Genomic DNA, 18,888 nt, shown 5'->3' with positions numbered 1-18,888 from the left:
ATTACATAATACATCCGTATGGGTCATGCAATACAATCCCTCAAAAAAAAAAAAAAATAAAAGAGAACAATGAATTATATATACAACAGACATAAAGAAATTTATTCCCTAAATGTTACACAGAAGTGGACCTTTTATTTCTCAATTCTAATGATTGTTTTATAAAAGTGTAAACAGCCGGTTTAATGTAAGATTCGTTAATTCATTTCAATCACGAAATTTCTTGGATAAAAGTAAACCAAGTAACCAAAAAGAAGACATGTTTGACCTAGATAATCTAACTGCCTTAATAACTGTTTCCCATGCATCATTAAAATCATTCAGTTTAAGCAACAAGCCACCTACTAAGTTCAAGATAAGAACACGATCATATTCCTCCCCGATACTTTCTAGAGAAGTCAAAATTTGGCGGCAAAAGAACTTTGCAGACTCTCTGTCGTTTTGCGCAACGCTGACCAAACACTTGAGAGCAAGAGTCAGAGTTTTTGGATGGTATTTGATGCCATCACAGGGTAAAGAATAAGCTTTGATAGCTGCCAGTTCTACCTGAAAAGGGAAAGGAACACAGCTGATTTCTTCCGGCAAAAATATGACGTCTGCTGACAACCAAGATAGCGGTCGAAATTCTATGAATTTGTGGTCTAGTTCGAGCAGATATTCCATATGATCTACATCTTTGCTTTCAAATATCCCTTGCAAAATCCTGTACGTACATTCTACGAACTTTTTCCGCCTTTCAATTTCGACTGGCTTTAATGATCGTTTTTCCAGTTCATCAGAAATGAAGACTAAGAATTCTTCCTCCAACGCTGACATTTTCGCTTTAATTTCTTTGTCTAGAAAAACAGCATTTTCATGATCAATTTGTTTTAAAATCTCATCGGCACGATCTAGCTCTTTCATCATCAACTCAAAAATCGCAAGCCTGAGTTTTGGGGTGATGGAATGACCTTGAAAGCCTTTAACAAAATTATCTCTTGCATCCTCTACATACAGATTTTGAATTTCAAAGTCTTCCTCGTCCACTGGGGTCATTTTGGATATTTCTGTATGATGAAGGATTCCTATAAGAGAATGGTTCAGTCTTACAAATGGTCTAGCATACAAACTCTGAAAAGGATCATCATTCATAACCTGTAGGTATTCCATGAGGCTCATGTTGAAACCCATTGATTTGTTGACGTTGTAATGTCCCAACACTGTTCTCCAGAATTTCACCCCCGACATAGAAACCAGCTCGTCAAATTGTCTAGAACAACACATGAACCATTGGAAGCTCATGTGACAACGATGAAGATATTCCAGATCTAAAGAGTCCAAGCAAGTATGAAGTCGGTGAATGGTGGGACACTTTTGTAAAGCTGAGAGGGGGTCACCTAGAATCGATGTTATGACGTCACTTAACTTTTGACACGTATCCTCTGTAAAGACCTCTCTATCCAATAAATTAAGACTTTCCATAAAATAATGTGGACAATGTCTGTTGTTCACAAACTTCAATAATTTTGTAAAGCAAAATTGTACACATTGCAAGATGTTTTCTGTTGACCAATCCGTTGGTTTCGTTTCTTCAAGAACCCATAACATGGTAGTCTTCAGATGATATGACGTCAGAGTCTCTTTTTCAAAATATTTAGCTACCATTTCTTTATTAAGAAATTTCAATAACGCGAAGCATTTGCGTTGACAATCATTAAGCAGCCACATCAGCCTTCGTTCTGATTTTACAAAAGAGTATCGCCATTCGATATGTTCTGACTCGCTCCCCGGAAATCCAGTGGGGACTAAATGGCAACCTTCGTTCGTTATTATAATTACGAGTTCTTTGGTAGGCCATATTCTTTTTCTCGTTGTCCAGTTCTGAGCATATTTTGGCCAGAATCGACAAGGGAATCCACAAACTAAATCTCTTTTTGCAAAGCCAACATTTGAACAGTTAAACACTACAGTACTTGCTGGGCCGTGTCTTTCAAATGACACATATTTTTCATTTTTGTCCTCAATTTCTCCTACAATTTTTCGATGTGATGGCCCAAGAGTGGACAGAGCTTTCGAACTCGATAAGAATAGGCGATTTTCAACTTTCACAACCAATTTCGATGTTAGAGCCAGTTTTTCGTCAATCATTGCCTCCAATTTCGTGTAACCCGGTGGCACATTCTCATGACAAATCTGAACAATAAAAGGAATTTTGGTATCCAAGTCTTTTACATCCTCCCCTTGGTCTACTATATATAGTATTCGATCGAAAGAAATTGTAATGTCGAAATCGGCTTTGGATGTTTTCAACACATAGTCGCCACTAAACCCTTCCGCTGAACTTCCAGTGTACACTGTTGAGAATTTGGGAACCAACGTGGCGTTTTTAATTCTCTCGGATGCAAGAACCTCAGCTTGTTTCATTTTAGAAACAGGCTCTTCGAATCCCAACGCTGTCAAAATCAACTCCATTTCGCGATCCTCGTCATGTTGAGCCATTGCTGTCTGTATTGATTTAAATACACTTTGCAGTTCACTGGTTATAAAAAAGCTTTTGTCAATATTTTATGGTTGCTTGAAATAAATTGTTACTGGTAAATATAATCTAAAAGGTTTTAAATACCGTGTTTATAACATGCAATCAAAAAGAGTGGGATACACGAATCTGTGAAGAGAAATACGGTCTTCTATTTTTCTGAATATTGCTATTAAAATTGAAATAAATACGTGCATAATTAACATAGCTGACAACTTCTCTGAAAATGTTTTTTTTAATTATTTTTCTTCTTTAACTTTTTATAAAACATTTCTTAATATATTTTTGTGCATATGAATTTGAAAATACATATGAGGGGAATGTGGTACACATGTATTATGAAACGATTAATTAAGTAATCAGTCATGCAGAACGTCTTGAAGTTCACCGATCTGCGTGTATTCAACTTTTATGCAAAGAGTATGTATTATTAATACATGATCAAAAGAAAATCATTCGTTTTTCCAACTTGAACTGTCCTCTCCAGTCAAAAGAAAATTAATGATTAATGCAGTGAAGATGGAATAATTAGTAGTTAAATTTAATGTTAAAAAAGGACTAAGCATATTGGTATAATGTATATATAATTTGTTGGTCAAAATATATACGACCCAATTATATAGGGTGTAATTGCTAACAAGGTCATTAAAACGCAATCGTAGAATTTATGGAATACAGACTTGAAATCCATATAACATCGAACTATTTGTCAGTAGACTTCCTTGGTTTAAAAATTGTTTGTATATACTCAAGGCATTTCTTGAGTACCGAATACGTAATGGGAAACATAAACATCATATGCAGGTAAAAGTGGAATATAACAACAGAAATATTAACAATGGGAATGGACTTGACAGTGTAAAAGCTGATCTCATTTGTGAGACAGTGTATTCGTAAACTGGTCTTTATCAAAAGAATATAAAAATAGATCGGATTATTAGGAGCACAAATAATGCCCATCGATATTCCAAAATAACAGATTGTCGGGAGACCTTTTTTTTCATAAATGTTTTCAGTAAGGATTTTCAACATCCTTTTGATATTAACCCCAAAGTATACTAATACGTTAAATCATAGCTCTTTAATAGTAAACAAAAGATGATTTCAAGTGGTATTTATAAATTAAATAAATACAATCTTCAACCACAGTCTCTCTCCCACTCTCTTAACACGATATAATACCAATCCCAAACCGTAGTTTTTCCAACTTAGGGGACAAACTTTCTAAAGCGGAAAAGAACCTGACTCAGTTGCGTCAACTTCCCTTTTTTCGTTTTGGAAAGTTTTCTTTTTTGCTTTCAAAAGTCCGAAAAATGACGTTTTGGAATTGGGTGGGTTATTATTGGGGTCTGGGCGCTTAAAAAAATACTACATGTACGTGGACTGAATTGACTTTGTGAATAAAATCTATTCAAAGGATTCTAGCTAAGATGTGATTTTGCATTACTTTGCATAAGTCATCGGGGCACTTAATATGATGCATTTAGATTGTGACGTCACAGAACGTAATTTTTCACTTCAAACGTAACGGTGCGACAATGAATAGGTAAGCTACAACATTTCTTATTGTTTTCATAATACATGCTAAATGTATAGACGTTTTTGAAATTCTATTACGATGTGGGAAACATGGAGTAAATAGTATAATTTTTAATTATCAAATTATGCAGAAGGTTTAGGGTTGTCTTGGTTCCAGTTTTTCAATCCTTTTCAGAAATCTGGCACCCCGCCCCCCCCCCCCCCAAAAACCTTTTACGTTAAATGTATCAAATTATTTTAGCAGGGTGCTAATTTAAATTTTGGTTTATTTTAGCGGTTTTGTAGTAGCCAGCTAAAATATTAATCGCTGCATTTTTACCCTTCGGTATACATGTATCAACTTAATGAAACCAATCCTAAAGAATATTGGAAACTGGTTAAATCTTTAAGAAATTTTGTAAAACACAAAAGAAAATTTAGAAAAGTCAGTTGATGAAAGTACATGGTTTAACTACTTTACTACTTTATCCAAACTACCAGAAAAGTACAAAGGAAGAATCAACACAATTGAAACTAAAATTAATGAATTATTAAACAATAAGGCGGCTACCTTTTTTAATAAACTGGATTTCAGGATATCTGCACCTGAAATCCAAAAAGCCATCAACTCCTTAAAGTCTGGGAAAAGCCCTGGCCTGTCAACATCTCAAATGAAATGATAAAAGCATAAATTTACATAAACTCCTGTATTCTGAAATTATTTAATCTTGTATTAACATCTGGAATATATCTTTGAAATGGCTAGAGGGTTATACAACACCAATCTTTAAATCAGATAATCCTAAATTACCCCAAAACTATAGAGGTATAACAATAAACAATAGCATAGCAAAACTTTTTAATATCATTTTAAATAACAGGCTCTCTCATAAAATAATACATGAAACTCAAAAGGTTTATGATGGAATCCAGAACACAGTTTATTCCAGTAAAATGTCTAATTGACAAATATATCAACACTGGCAATAAAAGGCTATATGCTTGTTTTGTAGATTTTCGCAAAGCTTTCGACACAGTTATTCATGAAGGCATAAAATTAAAACTATTACAATTAAATATAAACGGGCTGTTTTTTAACATTTTGTGCAACATGTACAGACATAGCCATAATCATATAAAAATAGGTAACAAATTGGAACTCCCCCATATAGACCAGAAATAGGAGTTCGGGGAGACTAGGCCCAAATATTTTAAAAATATTTCTCAATGATTTTTCCAAATTACTTGATGTACTGGACATGTTTCTCTTTCTGAAAGAAAATTTCCTACTCTTATATGCTGATGATCTTGTTGTATTTGTAGCCAAAAAGGACTGCAAAACAAATTAGACCTACTTTACAAATACTGTAATGGTGCTTAGAAATTAATACAAGTAAAACCAAAGTACTTCTTTAATAAAAGTAGTCATTTTATTAATGAAAAGTTCACACTTTTCCCTTAGAATGTGTAAACAAATATAAATACTTAATTTTTTAACCTAATGTGGATCCTTCAAAGAAGCAAGATCTCATCTATATATAAAGCGCTTAAAGCTTCTTTCAAATTATACAAAGACCTAAAAGCTATTTCTTAAAAATTGTTTTGATACATGCTTTCCACAATGTATGGGATTTTTAAAAACAAACATTTATACGATATTTTTAAAGAGTGGAACAAGAAAGCTTAAATATCAAATTTTGTAATTATCATATTGGAAGCAGAAGGTTTAATATTGCAATAATTTCTGAACTGGGAAGATACCCAATCCTTATTCAAAACATCTTATTATACTGGCATAGGTTGCAATCCCCCCCCCCCCTTCCCTGTTACATAAAGCATATACAGAAAATATTAACCTTAATCAAGGCAATATTAACTGCTGGTACAAAAATGTAATTTATTATAGTAAGAAAATTAATCTCTCATTACCAGAATGTAAAACATACAAAAACACATTTTTAAAAAACAAGTTAAGAAACATTTGAAAAAACACTATATATTGGAAAATGAAACGTAAAGAGGGCTGGAATCAGCCCCCCTTACTACTTATTTTATGTTTAAAGAAAATTTTATAATTGAAAAATATATGTACATTAAATCTCATGAAATAAGAAAATCCATTTGCAGATTTAGAATAAGTGCTCATGACCTAAGAATTGAAAAAGGCAGATATGGATCTGTAAAAAATAATGCTGGTCAAAGAATCCCCTTAGATAGAAACAAAAGAATATGTTTAACGTGTAACCAAAACAATATAGAAGATGAATATCATTTTCTTACTGAATGCCCATTATATACTGGCTGAGAGATCAACTTTTTCAGGTATCTCATTAAAAAAAAATTTCATATTATTATCAAAAGGAGACAAATTTCTCTGGTTAATGTCTAATGAAGATAATCTAATTGTTACAAAGCTAAGTGAATATCTTGTCAAAGCCTTCAAAATAAGGCATAATGCCATGAGTTTTCATAAATAATGTTATAGACACATATTTATTTGTAAACTGGTATATATGTATATTGATAATATTGATTTTGATTGCATGTTAATTAACAATTTGATAACCCCATACTGCTGCATTCAAGTTACTTGTAATATTATATCAGATATATACATGTGTGTGTATGTGTGTTTATGTTTGTATATGTTTACATAACCTTTCTTTTAGAACCTATCTTGTCATTGTAAAAACCTTTATGCCTTCTGGGCCCAAAATTGGAAATAAAATTATCTTATCTTATCTTGTAGGTACAAGAAAAAATATCTTGGATTAACCTGTTGTTATTTTGGTTTTTGGTCAAAATATGCGTAAATAGATATTCTAAAGTTTACAGAAATCGGATTTAAATTCTTCCTAAACTAACATTTTTTGGAAATAAACCCTTCTTCGCAAAATAAACATTCCGCCAAAATTATTGTCACACCTCTAAAAAATTGCCAAAACATCCCTTGATGCAATGTGTGTGTGTGCGTATCTTTAGCTAACATGATGGAAATAAACCCTAACTTTAATAAAATAAAGTTATTTTATCAAAATTTATAATTGTATTTTACTCTAGAATACAAAAAAAGATCTTAATTTCCTTGGCACTTTAAATTAGGATATGTTCAGGGTTCAAATATTATCAAACACAATGCTTCTTTTTCAGTCAAGCCCTAAAAATGAATGCGAAAGTCAACACAGTATTCCTTCAGGAGAGCCATTCTATGCTGAGCAGAAGTAAAACCAGATCTATTATAGAATTTCAGAAGAGACGTTATGGACACGGCAATCGCCTCGGACGTGTAACGGAAGCGGAACTGAAACTGACAAGCCTCCCTTCCACCGTCTGCCAAGAGGTCAACTCCGCTGCAGCGAGCAACAACATTATGAAGGACAAAAATATCACCAAACAAAATAATAAAGTCAGCAATAACTTCTATATCAAGACATCTGACACCAAAGCTTATGGGCCCCTGCTTTCATGTCCCCCGGTGTTACAGGTATACCCCAACTCCATGTGTCCAGACATTGAGAATCACCTTGTGAGAATTTACCTGGACAAAATCGCTCTTCCTCTGGCGTGCCCTACATGCTGGAGTTTACAGAGAAATACCTAAATTCTTTCAAAGCTACAAAAATAACATTGGCATGCCAAGTTTACAAAGAATTGCTCAACTCTTTTGACAGCTATAAATATAACAATGATATTTTGACATTTTTATTGTTGTTCTCAGTTTTAATGGATGGTTTTACAACAAATATAGCCTTTAACGAATTTAACAGTACACCTAAGAATCGAGAATGAAGAAAAGTTCACATTATTGTCTGTCTTCACTTTTCTTTTCAGCCAAAAAGCTTTTATCATTTGAGACATAATAGGAGATGATCTCATGCTTCTATGAATTTATAAAAAAAATAATGATGTTTTATTTTTCCATTACAACATGGATATTGTTCTTGGTCATCACCCATGACCTAAATAATGATATTTTCCACCTCAGTTACCGAGCTGTATCCATGAAGTCAAAATGCACAAAAAATGAAATGATTTTGATACAGTCGACAGATACATGACACGGTCTGTCGGTAGTCTGTCACATGATTGTGGTTGTAGGTTAGAATCCTTCCTGATACTGTTTACTTTCCATCTTAGCAATGATACGTTCTAGCTGTCTCCTGGCCTCACACATGGGGAAATTACTCATGTCGTAGTATTGTGGAGCTATTTTGATCAGCCTGTAAAATAAGAAGGCAAAAAAAAGTTAGGTTTTGCATGTAAAGAAAGCCTATATTGAAGACCTGGCCTGGGGGCCATAAAACTTAGACAAGCTCACTTTTGATCTCAGTCTTACTTTTCCACTATATATTCCTTTAGTTAAATTGAGACTATATTGAAGTTTTATGGCCCCCAGGAGAGACCAAAATTTATTCTGCTCATCACTTTCTTATTTGCATTAAATTGAAAATTGTTTTGAACTTTTTAAAATTAATGTAGAAAGATACTTTCAAGATAGCAATTTTACACTCAATCTTTTTTGAAAAGTGGGAGGGTATATAATGTAGTCCGTCCGTCTGTTTAGTGTTACGCTTTGAGGTACCCATCTCTTATCCGCAACTCCTCTCATACCACTGAAGGAAATTTAATGAAACTTTCACAGATTCTTAATTACATATTGCCATTGTGCACCTCCTATTTTACTTTTTGATCTGACGTATATTTTTGATTTTCCAGAGCAAAACATGGACACTGCCATTATATTCATATGGGAGGCAGGGGGTATCATTTAGTGAGCTCATTGCTCACAGTACCTCTAGTTTATTATGAAAATTTTTTACAATCAGATTAAATTTTTGGTCTTTGCTGCAAGTTCTTTTGTAAAATTGTTCTCTGTATGCTCATGCACTTCTTAAACTAACTGTTACAATGTCTGAATGAGCCTCTAATAAGACGGATATCTCCTCCTAAAATAAATATTATCCAGTCAAAACGCATGCTGATATGCATATTTTATTATACTAAAAATTTCCTTTGGAAATTATAAGCAAAACTGATATTGGTGAATTGAAGAAAGATAAACCTTAAGCATTAATATTCAGTCTATAGACTAGAATATTAGTCCCCCCCCCCCCACAAAAAAAGTTATGAAAATTTGAATGCAGCATGATTTCAATGAAAAACCCTTAGGCCTTTTTACATCATCACTGTTTAATATAGACAACTCTCCAACGTACCATTCTGGTTTGATGTCAGTGACGGTCCTGATGTAGTTTTTGGTGGTCAGTACAAACTCGTTATACAGCACCCACTCAGGTTTGTGGTCCAGACAGGTGGAGGGGTGGAGCTGCACCACCTGGCTGTCCTTCACTGTCAGGTAGTGACCCGTTCTCTCCAAGTGAGCCACCTACAGAAAAAGTGAAACTGATTCTATACGAAAGATATATAATCACATGGAACTTGTACAGTAAAACTTGGTTATAAACAAGTCATTGGGAACTATGAAATTACTTCGCTATATCCATAATATGTTATACAGCAGAGACTCGTTATTACGATGTTCACTTTGTCACGGTAAAATATCGTAATACCGAGGGCAACGTAATAAAAGTTCCTAATAAAATCCTGTAAAACATCGTTTGGAAAACGTGTTCTTGTATTAGGGGGTATATTTTTCTCCTTCTATCTCCTTTTCATGCTCATATTCTTCTCCAATATGCCATATACACTTAATTCATTGATTACTTATCTTTAAAACTTATTTTCATGATGCTATTTCTTCTTTTTCCATCATAGTAAAAGCATAGAGCATATTTTTTAATAGAAACTTCGACAATCTTCCTTTAATTGCCGCCATTTTCTGTAACATGTACTTTCACTTTCGTTTCTGTCCAGATAATGCGTTCGTGAAAATTTCAATGTCTTCGTAGTCATATTCATTTCTATATAAACAACTACCAAAATTCTGATTATTTTATTCTCTTTGTATTTAATTAAAAGTCATTTCTAAACAAACAACAACATTTTTTTTATTCAAATAAAAAGGTCAAAGTAAACAGACAAGCAATCTGTCAAAATAATTTTTTTTTAATTACTGAACAGAGGTCAATTAGCAGTTCAGCAATTATCGATTTGTATTTCTGCTGATATCTGAGAGGAAGTCCAAGCCACTACCCAAGCTGTTAAAACGTTTGTAGTGGAGTTCAAAATTTGTCCAAATTATGTTTGATACCCAAGCTTTTTATTTACGCAGTTTATTTGCAAACGAAATTACACATCATGTGTACCTGTGTACAGCATACATGCATAATAAATATAACCTTTTATTTATTAAATTAATTTATTAAACTAAGTATGAAATAAATAATAAAAGAATTTTTAAAAAAATACAGCGATAGATAAAGAAGAAGCTAGGTTTATGAGTAAACTTTAATTGTTTAACAATGGCTTTGGCACGTCTCCAAATCTGCTGGACTCGCTGGAACAGTCCAGGTGGGTGCAATCAAGCGTCACTAATCACCTAACTGCCCTGTTAGTTAAGGTCAGACGACACGTTCCTCAAAAATATATAATTTTTCCTCAGAATTTGTCATTGAAGTATAGGTACTTGAACAAGTATCCTCACAAAAAATTAGGGTACCTTACCAGGCATTTGGCCAAGATACCCTAGGGTCATATTTCTTATACAACCCATAAGCCTAGTCTTCTAAATGGCCTATAACACAATTTTTGGTGTACTTATATTTAAAAACATTTTGAAAACAATGTAGAAATCAGAAGAGAATGACAAATATGAATATTTTTTTATATAATACCAAGAGATACAAAACATATAACTGAGGAACGTGTCGTCTGACCTTAACACTCTCTCAGAGAACAGGTGTTCCAATGTTTATTTAGCGTCTCCCTAAGTGTCTACCAGCAATCAACACTGAATAAACACGGAGTGAAAAAATTTTTGACAGAATTTTTACATCGTATTACTGAGACCTGGCGATTTTGGACAACGTAATAAACAGTTCTTTTTTGTATAGATTTGTTAAGAAATGGATTTGTGCTTTGAATTTACAACGTAATAAGCGTTCTATCATATAAAACCGTCACCGTAATAGCGGATCTCTACTGTATCAGTATAAGGAATTAGTTAAATTTATATAGATGGTGATCCAAGATAACTTCGTTACATCCAAGAATTCGTAATATCCGTTTTTCGTACTAAACAAGTTTTACTGTATATACTTGTGAATAACTGAATATAAAATTTTGAAAAGTATATATTGAGAAAAGTAAAGCTGTTTATTGAGATCAGATGATTTTCTGCCCAGAAGTTTGATATTTTTTTAGAAGCATGATCCATTTAGGTGTGACGGAGTTGCGCCAAAAAAAGTTGATGGACAAGAGCAAGCCACATAAATGAAACAAAAATTTCATTTGGACTAAAAGACTACCCTGACTAATATCAGACCCTTCAATGTAAACAAGTCAGACAACTTTTACCTGCATAAAGAATCCTGACACTAATGCCTTCCTGATGTTAAGGTAGTAGTCGCGGCTGGCGAAGTCCGTACTGGCTCGTCGGAGGTTAAACCTGTCCATGATGCGGGCTAACTGCTGTCTCACGTTGTCGGCACTCTTCAGAGATCGGTAGTTGACAAAGTTGTCGTAGCACCACTGGGGGTCCTCCTGGCCTGTTAAAAGAGAAAATATTTATCTTATTAGAAATGGGTAGTTTTATAACGTACTATTATGTATACATCTGGTCAATTGAGAGTGTCTACAATAAAGTTTCTTTGTACTGGGCATTAGAACAAGAGGCCCATGGGCCACATCGCTCACCTGAGCAACGTGGCTAGGAAAAAAGCAGAAATCAGTTTATTATTGAAAAGTTTAAACCTAGTAGTCCAAACCAATCCTTAAAAGGGAGAGGGTATAATTTGAACAAACTTGAATCTACACTAACTAAGGATGCTTGCATATTTCTTTGACCACCTGTGGCTTTATTGCCCTTTACATTTGAACTTACATTGTGGCCCCGCCCTACCCCCTGGAGTCATGACTTGAACAAATTGAATCTACAATACCTGAGAATGCTTCCATATGAATAGGACTAATCATTGAAAAGAAGATTTTTTAAATTTTTTTCTACATGTTTCTATGTAAAACTTGGATTCCATGTTATGGCCCCGCCCTACTCCCAGGGGTCATGATCTGAACAAAATTGAATGTCCACTACGTTAAGATGCCTCCACAAAAATATGATCATTCATGCCTTTGATATTCTTGAGAAGATTTTTAAAGAATTTTCCTATATATTAATATGTAAAACTTTGATCGCCCATTGTGGCTCCGCCCTATCCCCGGGGGTCATGATTTGAACAAACTTGAATCTACACTACCTGAGGATGCTTCCCTACAAGTTTCAGCTTTCCTGGCACAGTGGTTCTTGAGAAGAAGATTTTTAAAGAATTTTCCTATAAATTTCTATGTAAAACTTTGATCGCCCATTGTGGCCCCGCTCTACCCCCGGGGGTCATGATTTAAACAAACTTGAATCTACACTACCTGAGGATGCTTGCCTATAAATTTCAGCTTTCCTGGCACAGTGGTTCTTGAGAAGAAGATTTTTAAGAATTTTCCTATAAATTTCTATGTAAATCTTTGATTGCCCATTGTGGCCCCGCCCTACCCCCGGGGGTCATGATTTGAACAAATTTGAATCTACACTACCTGAGGATGCTTGCCTATAAGTTTCAGCTTTCATGGCACAGTGGTTCTTGAGAAGAAGATTTTTAAATCATACAATCAAATTTTCACTATTTCTGAATTATCTCCCCTTGAATGAGGGCATGGCCCTTCATTTGAACAAACATAAATCCCCTTCACCTAAGGATACTTTGTGCCAAGTTTGGTTGAAATTGGCCCAGTGGTTCTTGAGAAGAAGTCGAAAATGTGAAAAGTTAACGACGACGATGACAACGCAAACGACGACGACAACAGACAAATTTTGATCAGAAAAGCTCACTTGAGCCTTTGGCTCAGGTGAGCTAAAAACTGAGGACCCAGGTCACAAAAATTCCAAACTGACTATAGAAATGGCCTATGAGGTCTAAATTTATTTCTGCACTGACTGAATCAATTTTGACAAAATTTCAACATCTATATATAGTTAAGTGAAAAATTAAATAAATTGGGCAACATAAGATATTCTTCATTAAAGACAATATTTATTTACTACACTTAGAAATCACACTATGTTTGAAAATCCCACTTACATTGCTTAAAGGCATGGTAAACGTTCAGCAGAGTTAGATGATCTCCGTCTATGTGGGCAAATCTCATCTTGGCCTCGTCAGCAGTTTTCTTCATTTCCGTGGGTCGAACGAAGCACTGTGGGACTAAACAGGGGGGTACGGAACAGGGCCAAAACACGGCCCAGCCCCATCGCCATTAGTGACATCACATCAAGTCAATACTAAAAGGAATGTTCTAAGTTATGCAGTGCACGGATCTACTCTATACGTCCATCTGGACAGTAACTGTTTATAATTTTAAATTTGACATTTTTGCGTCTTACGTGCACTGCAGAGTTAAAAATCCTCAGCAAGAGAAAAAGAGCATCATTAAAAATCATGTGCAAATAAACTAAAGTCTTATGAACCAAAACAAAACCTAATGAATTTACTCTAAATCTGAATTTTTAAAATTATAAAAATGGACAAAAGAATTATTCATTTGTTCCAGATGAAACAATGGCTACCTGACAACATGGCAGTGATGGATAAGATCTCGTTAGAACAGCTGCAATCACAGCTAGCGATGACCATCTTAGCGAGCTGGGGATCCAAGGGAAACTCAGCCATCATGGATCCCAATTCTGTCAACTCTCCATCGTCGTCCAACGCGGCCAAGTAGTTCAACAACTCTAGAGCTCGCATAAGGGTCTCAGGAGCTGTCAAAGGAAAACCATGTAAGAGCTTTGTATTTTAGGGGATTTCAAATTTCCCAAAATTTACCGTAATCCATCCAACACTTAATTAAATCCTATAAATAGTGTTTTCCCTAAGAACTGGCCACCAGCCAAATTGACTGCTTCAATTGATAATAATGCCATTTTGAAAAATTCAAAAAAATCAAAATTAAACTGTTTTAAGGTCTACAGAGATTTGTCATAAAGCCTGTTACAGTTGATCTATAACCCTTTTTCTTGAAACAAAGGGAAAACATTGTATAAACACAAGATGTCCAAAAATACTATACCTGGTGGATCCATGAAATCAAAATGCACTAAATCATCAATTCCCAGTTTCTTCAACTGTAGCACTACTGAACCCAGATTTGACCTGAGGATTTCGGGGTATGTATTGTCCTGCATTTCATTCTTATATGCTTTCTCTGTGTACAGTCGGAAACATTTGCCTGGTTTTGTTCTTCCTGCACGTCCTGCTCTTTGTTGTGCACTGGCCTTACTGATAGCTGTAACTAAAAGAGACTCCACTCGAATTCTAGGATTGTATACCTATATAACAATAAAATAATTTGTTTCAATGTGAAAAAAGCAAACAATTGACTAACTAAATCTCTCACTTAAGTTGATAAATAAACAATATTTTTTAAAGATGTTCTGTCTGGAAAATGATTCAACTGGATTACAGAATCTTGAAAGCTTTGTGAAGCAAAATAAACTGGCATCTGAATTACATTGAACTAGCAATCATAGTATTCAAAGTTTGAAATGCTTTCCCCCAAACATTTTTTTTCCCTGAAAGGCAGTAAAAATATCTAGATTCTTCACTTACTTTCTGTTTTGCAAACCCTGGATCAATCACAAACACCACCCCATCTATAGTCAGGGAGGTCTCTGCAATGTTGGTGGACACCACCACCTTTCTGCCTACAGCACCATTAGGTTTAGCAGGGGGTGGGGCTTCAAAAATTCTCTGTTGTAAGTTGGGAGGTAATGTGGAATACAGTGGTATACATTTCATATCCCCCACTTCTGGCCCCAAGTTGTCGATTTCTCTCTGGAGTCTTTTACAGGCCTCATCAATTTCCTATACAGAAAATTATTAAGAAAAATATAAGTGTTTTCTAAAGGGAATTTCTCAATGTAATGTCAAGATAACAAGCAGTGATGATGCTCAGAAGTCAGTTTAAATACAAATTGATAGCAAAGCCATCAGGCACCTCTTGGATAAACCACCATGTTTTTATGTTGTATTTAATGAACAATAATTTCATTTTGCTACATTTTTCAACATTAGTAAAAAATTCAAATGGTCCATGTGCGTTCATGACAATCTATTGAGTATGGAGGCAATTAAGGCCTACAACTGAACAAAAAGACTCAACAAAATTTTTAATTTCTAAAAATATCTGACCTCTTGACCTGTGAGGAACATAAGGATATCCCCCGGTCCCTCCTCACACATGTGGATCTGGATGACTGTTCGGATGGCGGCCTCCAGGTAGTCTCTTTCTGCCTCCGGCGTGTAGAAGATTTCCACGGGATGTGTTCTCCCCGGTACCGTCATAAGAGGGGCGTTGTCAAAATAGTTCTAGAATGACAAGACAAAGGCCTTGAAATTAATTGCTTGATAACAATTACAAAAAACATTTTAAAATTTAATTACCAAAAATTTTTTCCACAAAAATAAGTAATTTTACAATATTTAGCAGCTCTTTGGTCATTGACAAGATTTTTTTAAGTTTTACCTAAAGAGTATGCTAAAATTTTGTGCTATTTTATTATAAATTAGTTCTCTTTTTCAAAAATGGCAAAATTCCCATCAAAATTTGTGAATTAAGACAATGACGATGGTCCTTAAAGCTAAACATTTTTTTCCAGAGAACAATAGTCCTTAAAATTAAAGCAAACTATAATTTTACCTGAAATTTTCCTGCATCCAGTGTAGCACTCATGACGATGATTTTCAGATCTGACCTCTGTTTGGCTACCTCCTTTAGAAGTCCCATCAAGATGTCTGTGGCCAGCGTTCTCTCGTGAGCCTCGTCCAACATGACAATGCCGTAAGCTTCTAATAGCGGGTCTGACATGGCCTCTCGTAACAACATACCGTCTGTCATATATCTGTTTGAATTGTATAAATGAGAAATATTTTCTTTATACTACAGGTATAACATGTTTTTTTCCCTTTTCAACTATATTTTTCTAAAATATTTATATTTTAACTTGAATATGATTTTTTTTTTCCCCATGCAAATCATTTATCTGATAAAACAAGTTCAAATATCTGGTTTTCTTAGAAATATAATGAAGAATTCTAATGAATAGCGTCAGGAATACAGCCCTTTACACATAAAAGAGAAAACCAACAGAAATGCAAATTGAAATCTACTCACTTTAATAGAGTTTTAGATGATGTGCAGTCCTCAAATCGGATGCTATAGCCTACTTCCTGTCCGAGCCCTACGTCCATTTCCTCGGACACACGCTGCGCGACAGACATGGCTGCCACCCTCCTGGGCTGGGTACAGGCCACGCCCTTCTTCTGGTAGCGACACCGAACCCACTCCAAGCACCACTGAGGGATCTGTAGGATTCAGAATAATTCATTGAAATGATGGTTAATCCCAATAAACTCATTATAAAGTAAAGTAATAAGGAGAGGGTGTACATAGGCATTGCCTGTTGCCCAATCCTGATTGAATTACTCAATAAAAATATGTTTAAAGTAAAGTAATAAACTCATTATCTATTACGTCAGGACAAAACAGGTACGATTACAGTTTGGCCAAACAACTTTTTAAAAATATCAATCCTAGTTCTCCATGAAATTAAAATAACTTACATATTAAAAGCATGATGGTTTTTTAAGGTAGTTACAGAATTATGTTTTTTAACTCTTTCAACACTGAGTAACTTTTATCAACCAACCCCTGGTACACTGAGTAACTTGGGGCATCACTAAACATTTCACCTTCCGTCACAAAAAATACTATAACTTCTTTATTTCTTTGAATATTTTAATAAATGACACATCATTAGAAAGGTGAGGCATTTCTCTTTTAAATGATATAAATTTGATATATATACAAAATTATTTATCAAGTCAAAAACACTAATAAAATTCATAATTACATTTTAGAACGGATCTTATGCAATAATTTAATAAATTTGCTGCTATGAAGTTTCAAAATCAATTATGTTCTTACCATTGTTTAAAAGAGAAATTATTTCCGAGTAAAATGATATGCAATATGTCAGAATTTATCAAAAAGCAAGTCCATAATTATCAATGAATAAAACGGGGTGTTTCAGAACATCGGAAGAAGTCTGGCGCGTGGAAAACATCCTCTGTTAAGGAGCCTTGATATTCCGATTCCAAGTCATCTTTCTCCGACAAAATTTCACAACATTGTTAATAACTCATGTATTTGTTGTCTAGAAACATTTATAATGTCTAATTCCCTCATTTTATTAAATCTTTCATTGCCAGAAAGATCGGACATTTTGTCGTTTACCGCCATTTTGCTTTCTTCTTCGTTTTCTTTACTAATCATCTAATTTTCCTTATTTTTTCGTAGTTTTCGCCATGTGGGCCGCCATTTTTGTTAACGGATGTTAACATCATTCTACCCATAATTCATAGTGAAAGATTTTGCGCAGAGAACACTTTCTATTTCTAAGAATAAACGTTTGACTTTCAGTTTAGTGTCTGAGACCGATGTATCGGTCTACCGTGTTCCAAGACAAAATTTTATCAGACCGATGTATCGGTCTACAGTGTTGAAAGGGTTAAAGGGTAGATCCTCAAAAAGCAACAGTGATCATGGTGATGCATTTGATTTTTTTTTTTTTAAATAAAGAATCAAAATAAAGGTCTAGTCATTACCTGTGTAGTTTTTCCACTGCCTGTTTCTCCCACTAAGACAAGAATTTGATGGTTGTTTATGATATCGCAGAACTTTTCCTTGTATTCCCATACTGGTAGCATCTTCCTTTTATTCAGCAATTCAAAATATCGAGGTGTATAGGGCAAACCTGAAAAAGATGTCACATTCATGCACATTAAATCCCAATTTTTATGTAATCAGTGCAATGAGCTATTGCTAATATGTGGCGGTCAGCCGGGTTTGATCGCCGGTGGCCAGATAGCTCAGTTGGTAGAGCAACTTACAGGAGATTCAAGGGGCCCTGGTTCGAATCCCTATCTGGTCTGCTGCATTTTTCTCCTCTCCCGTTTCAAATACTTAATTTCAAGGATTGTAAAGGGAAAGGAGAAAAATGCAATGGACCAGACTGGTATTCAACAACCCCCCCCCCCCCCCCCCACCAGTCTCCAAGTAGGTGTTTTAGCAACTGAGTTTTAGCTTTATAAATATCAGCTGATGACAGTACTGACCTGTGAATGGGTTCATCTGTATGGTGGGCTTGGCAATCCCAAACTGTTCAAATACCGACTTATAGGACTTCTCATCCTTCTTCTCTCTATCATCATCTCTAGAAATACGAAATAAGATATGCAGGTGACAGTGATTAAATATAGAAACAGAGTTTTGGTAAAATAAAACTATATATATATATCTCACTGCTGAATATAAAATATATTTGCGTTAATTCCATAATGTCTGAAGATTTATTATTTTATTTATGGGGTTAGGATATGGTTATTGTTCTCTAGTCTACTGACTTTGTGACAAATGTTCTACTTATTTTTTACTCCTTTTTAATCAGTGACAATTAATTGCCATTAATTAGATTAGATCAACATTATTCCTTTACCTGGTTCGCTTAGTTTGCGAGTCACCAACATCTATGCGGTGTCTCTTCGACATTTTGTCGTTTGTTTGACCTGTTTCTCATATATCCGTCCAGAAAGCGTGTTCAATAATCTACAGGAATTGTGGGTAATTTT

At 34.6% G+C, this 18,888-nt stretch overlaps 2 protein-coding genes across 2 annotated transcripts; one reads left to right on the top strand and one right to left on the bottom strand.

Moving 5' to 3' along the window:
- The first annotated feature begins 4,022 nt into the window (after positions 1-4,022).
- Positions 4,023-7,797, top strand: LOC134234203 (uncharacterized). Its single transcript, XM_062716259.1, has 2 exons — positions 4,023-4,061; positions 7,184-7,797. The coding sequence occupies exons 1-2, from the start codon at positions 4,054-4,056 to the stop codon at positions 7,632-7,634; spliced, it is 459 nt and encodes a 152-aa protein (XP_062572243.1). The 5' UTR covers positions 4,023-4,053; the 3' UTR covers positions 7,635-7,797.
- Positions 7,720-18,882, bottom strand: LOC134234201 (putative pre-mRNA-splicing factor ATP-dependent RNA helicase PRP1). The gene is made up of 13 exons (XM_062716257.1): positions 18,756-18,882; positions 18,376-18,473; positions 17,866-18,014; positions 16,373-16,563; positions 15,899-16,100; positions 15,391-15,567; positions 14,809-15,063; positions 14,270-14,528; positions 13,770-13,961; positions 13,285-13,407; positions 11,510-11,700; positions 9,250-9,419; positions 7,720-8,253 (listed from the first exon to the last, which is right to left on the bottom strand). Exons 1-13 carry the CDS (start codon positions 18,806-18,808, stop codon positions 8,133-8,135), a joined length of 2,181 nt encoding a protein of 726 aa, XP_062572241.1. The 5' UTR covers positions 18,809-18,882; the 3' UTR covers positions 7,720-8,132.
- Positions 18,883-18,888: the final 6 nt, after the last annotated feature.

The sequence above is a fragment of the Saccostrea cucullata genome, unplaced genomic scaffold (assembly GCF_032062105.1).
Source record: "Saccostrea cucullata isolate Sc308-1 unplaced genomic scaffold, CSIRO_AGI_Scuc_v1 ctg329, whole genome shotgun sequence".
Lineage (NCBI taxonomy): Eukaryota > Metazoa > Mollusca > Bivalvia > Ostreida > Ostreidae > Saccostrea > Saccostrea cuccullata.
The sequence above is the reverse complement of the archived record's forward strand: the minus strand, read 5'-3'. Positions and strand labels throughout refer to the sequence as shown.

Coding starts and splice junctions, on each gene's coding strand:
- LOC134234201 (XM_062716257.1), bottom strand. CDS start 18,808: ATGTCGAAGAGACACCGCATAGATGTTGGTGACTCGCAAACTAAGCGA. Junction 18,474..18,755: donor TCGCAAACTAAGCGAACCAG/GTAAAGGAATAA, acceptor TCGTATTTCTAG/AGATGATGATAGAGAGAAGA. Junction 15,568..15,898: donor TGGATGCAGGAAAATTTCAG/GTAAAATTATAG, acceptor TTGTCATTCTAG/AACTATTTTGACAACGCCCC.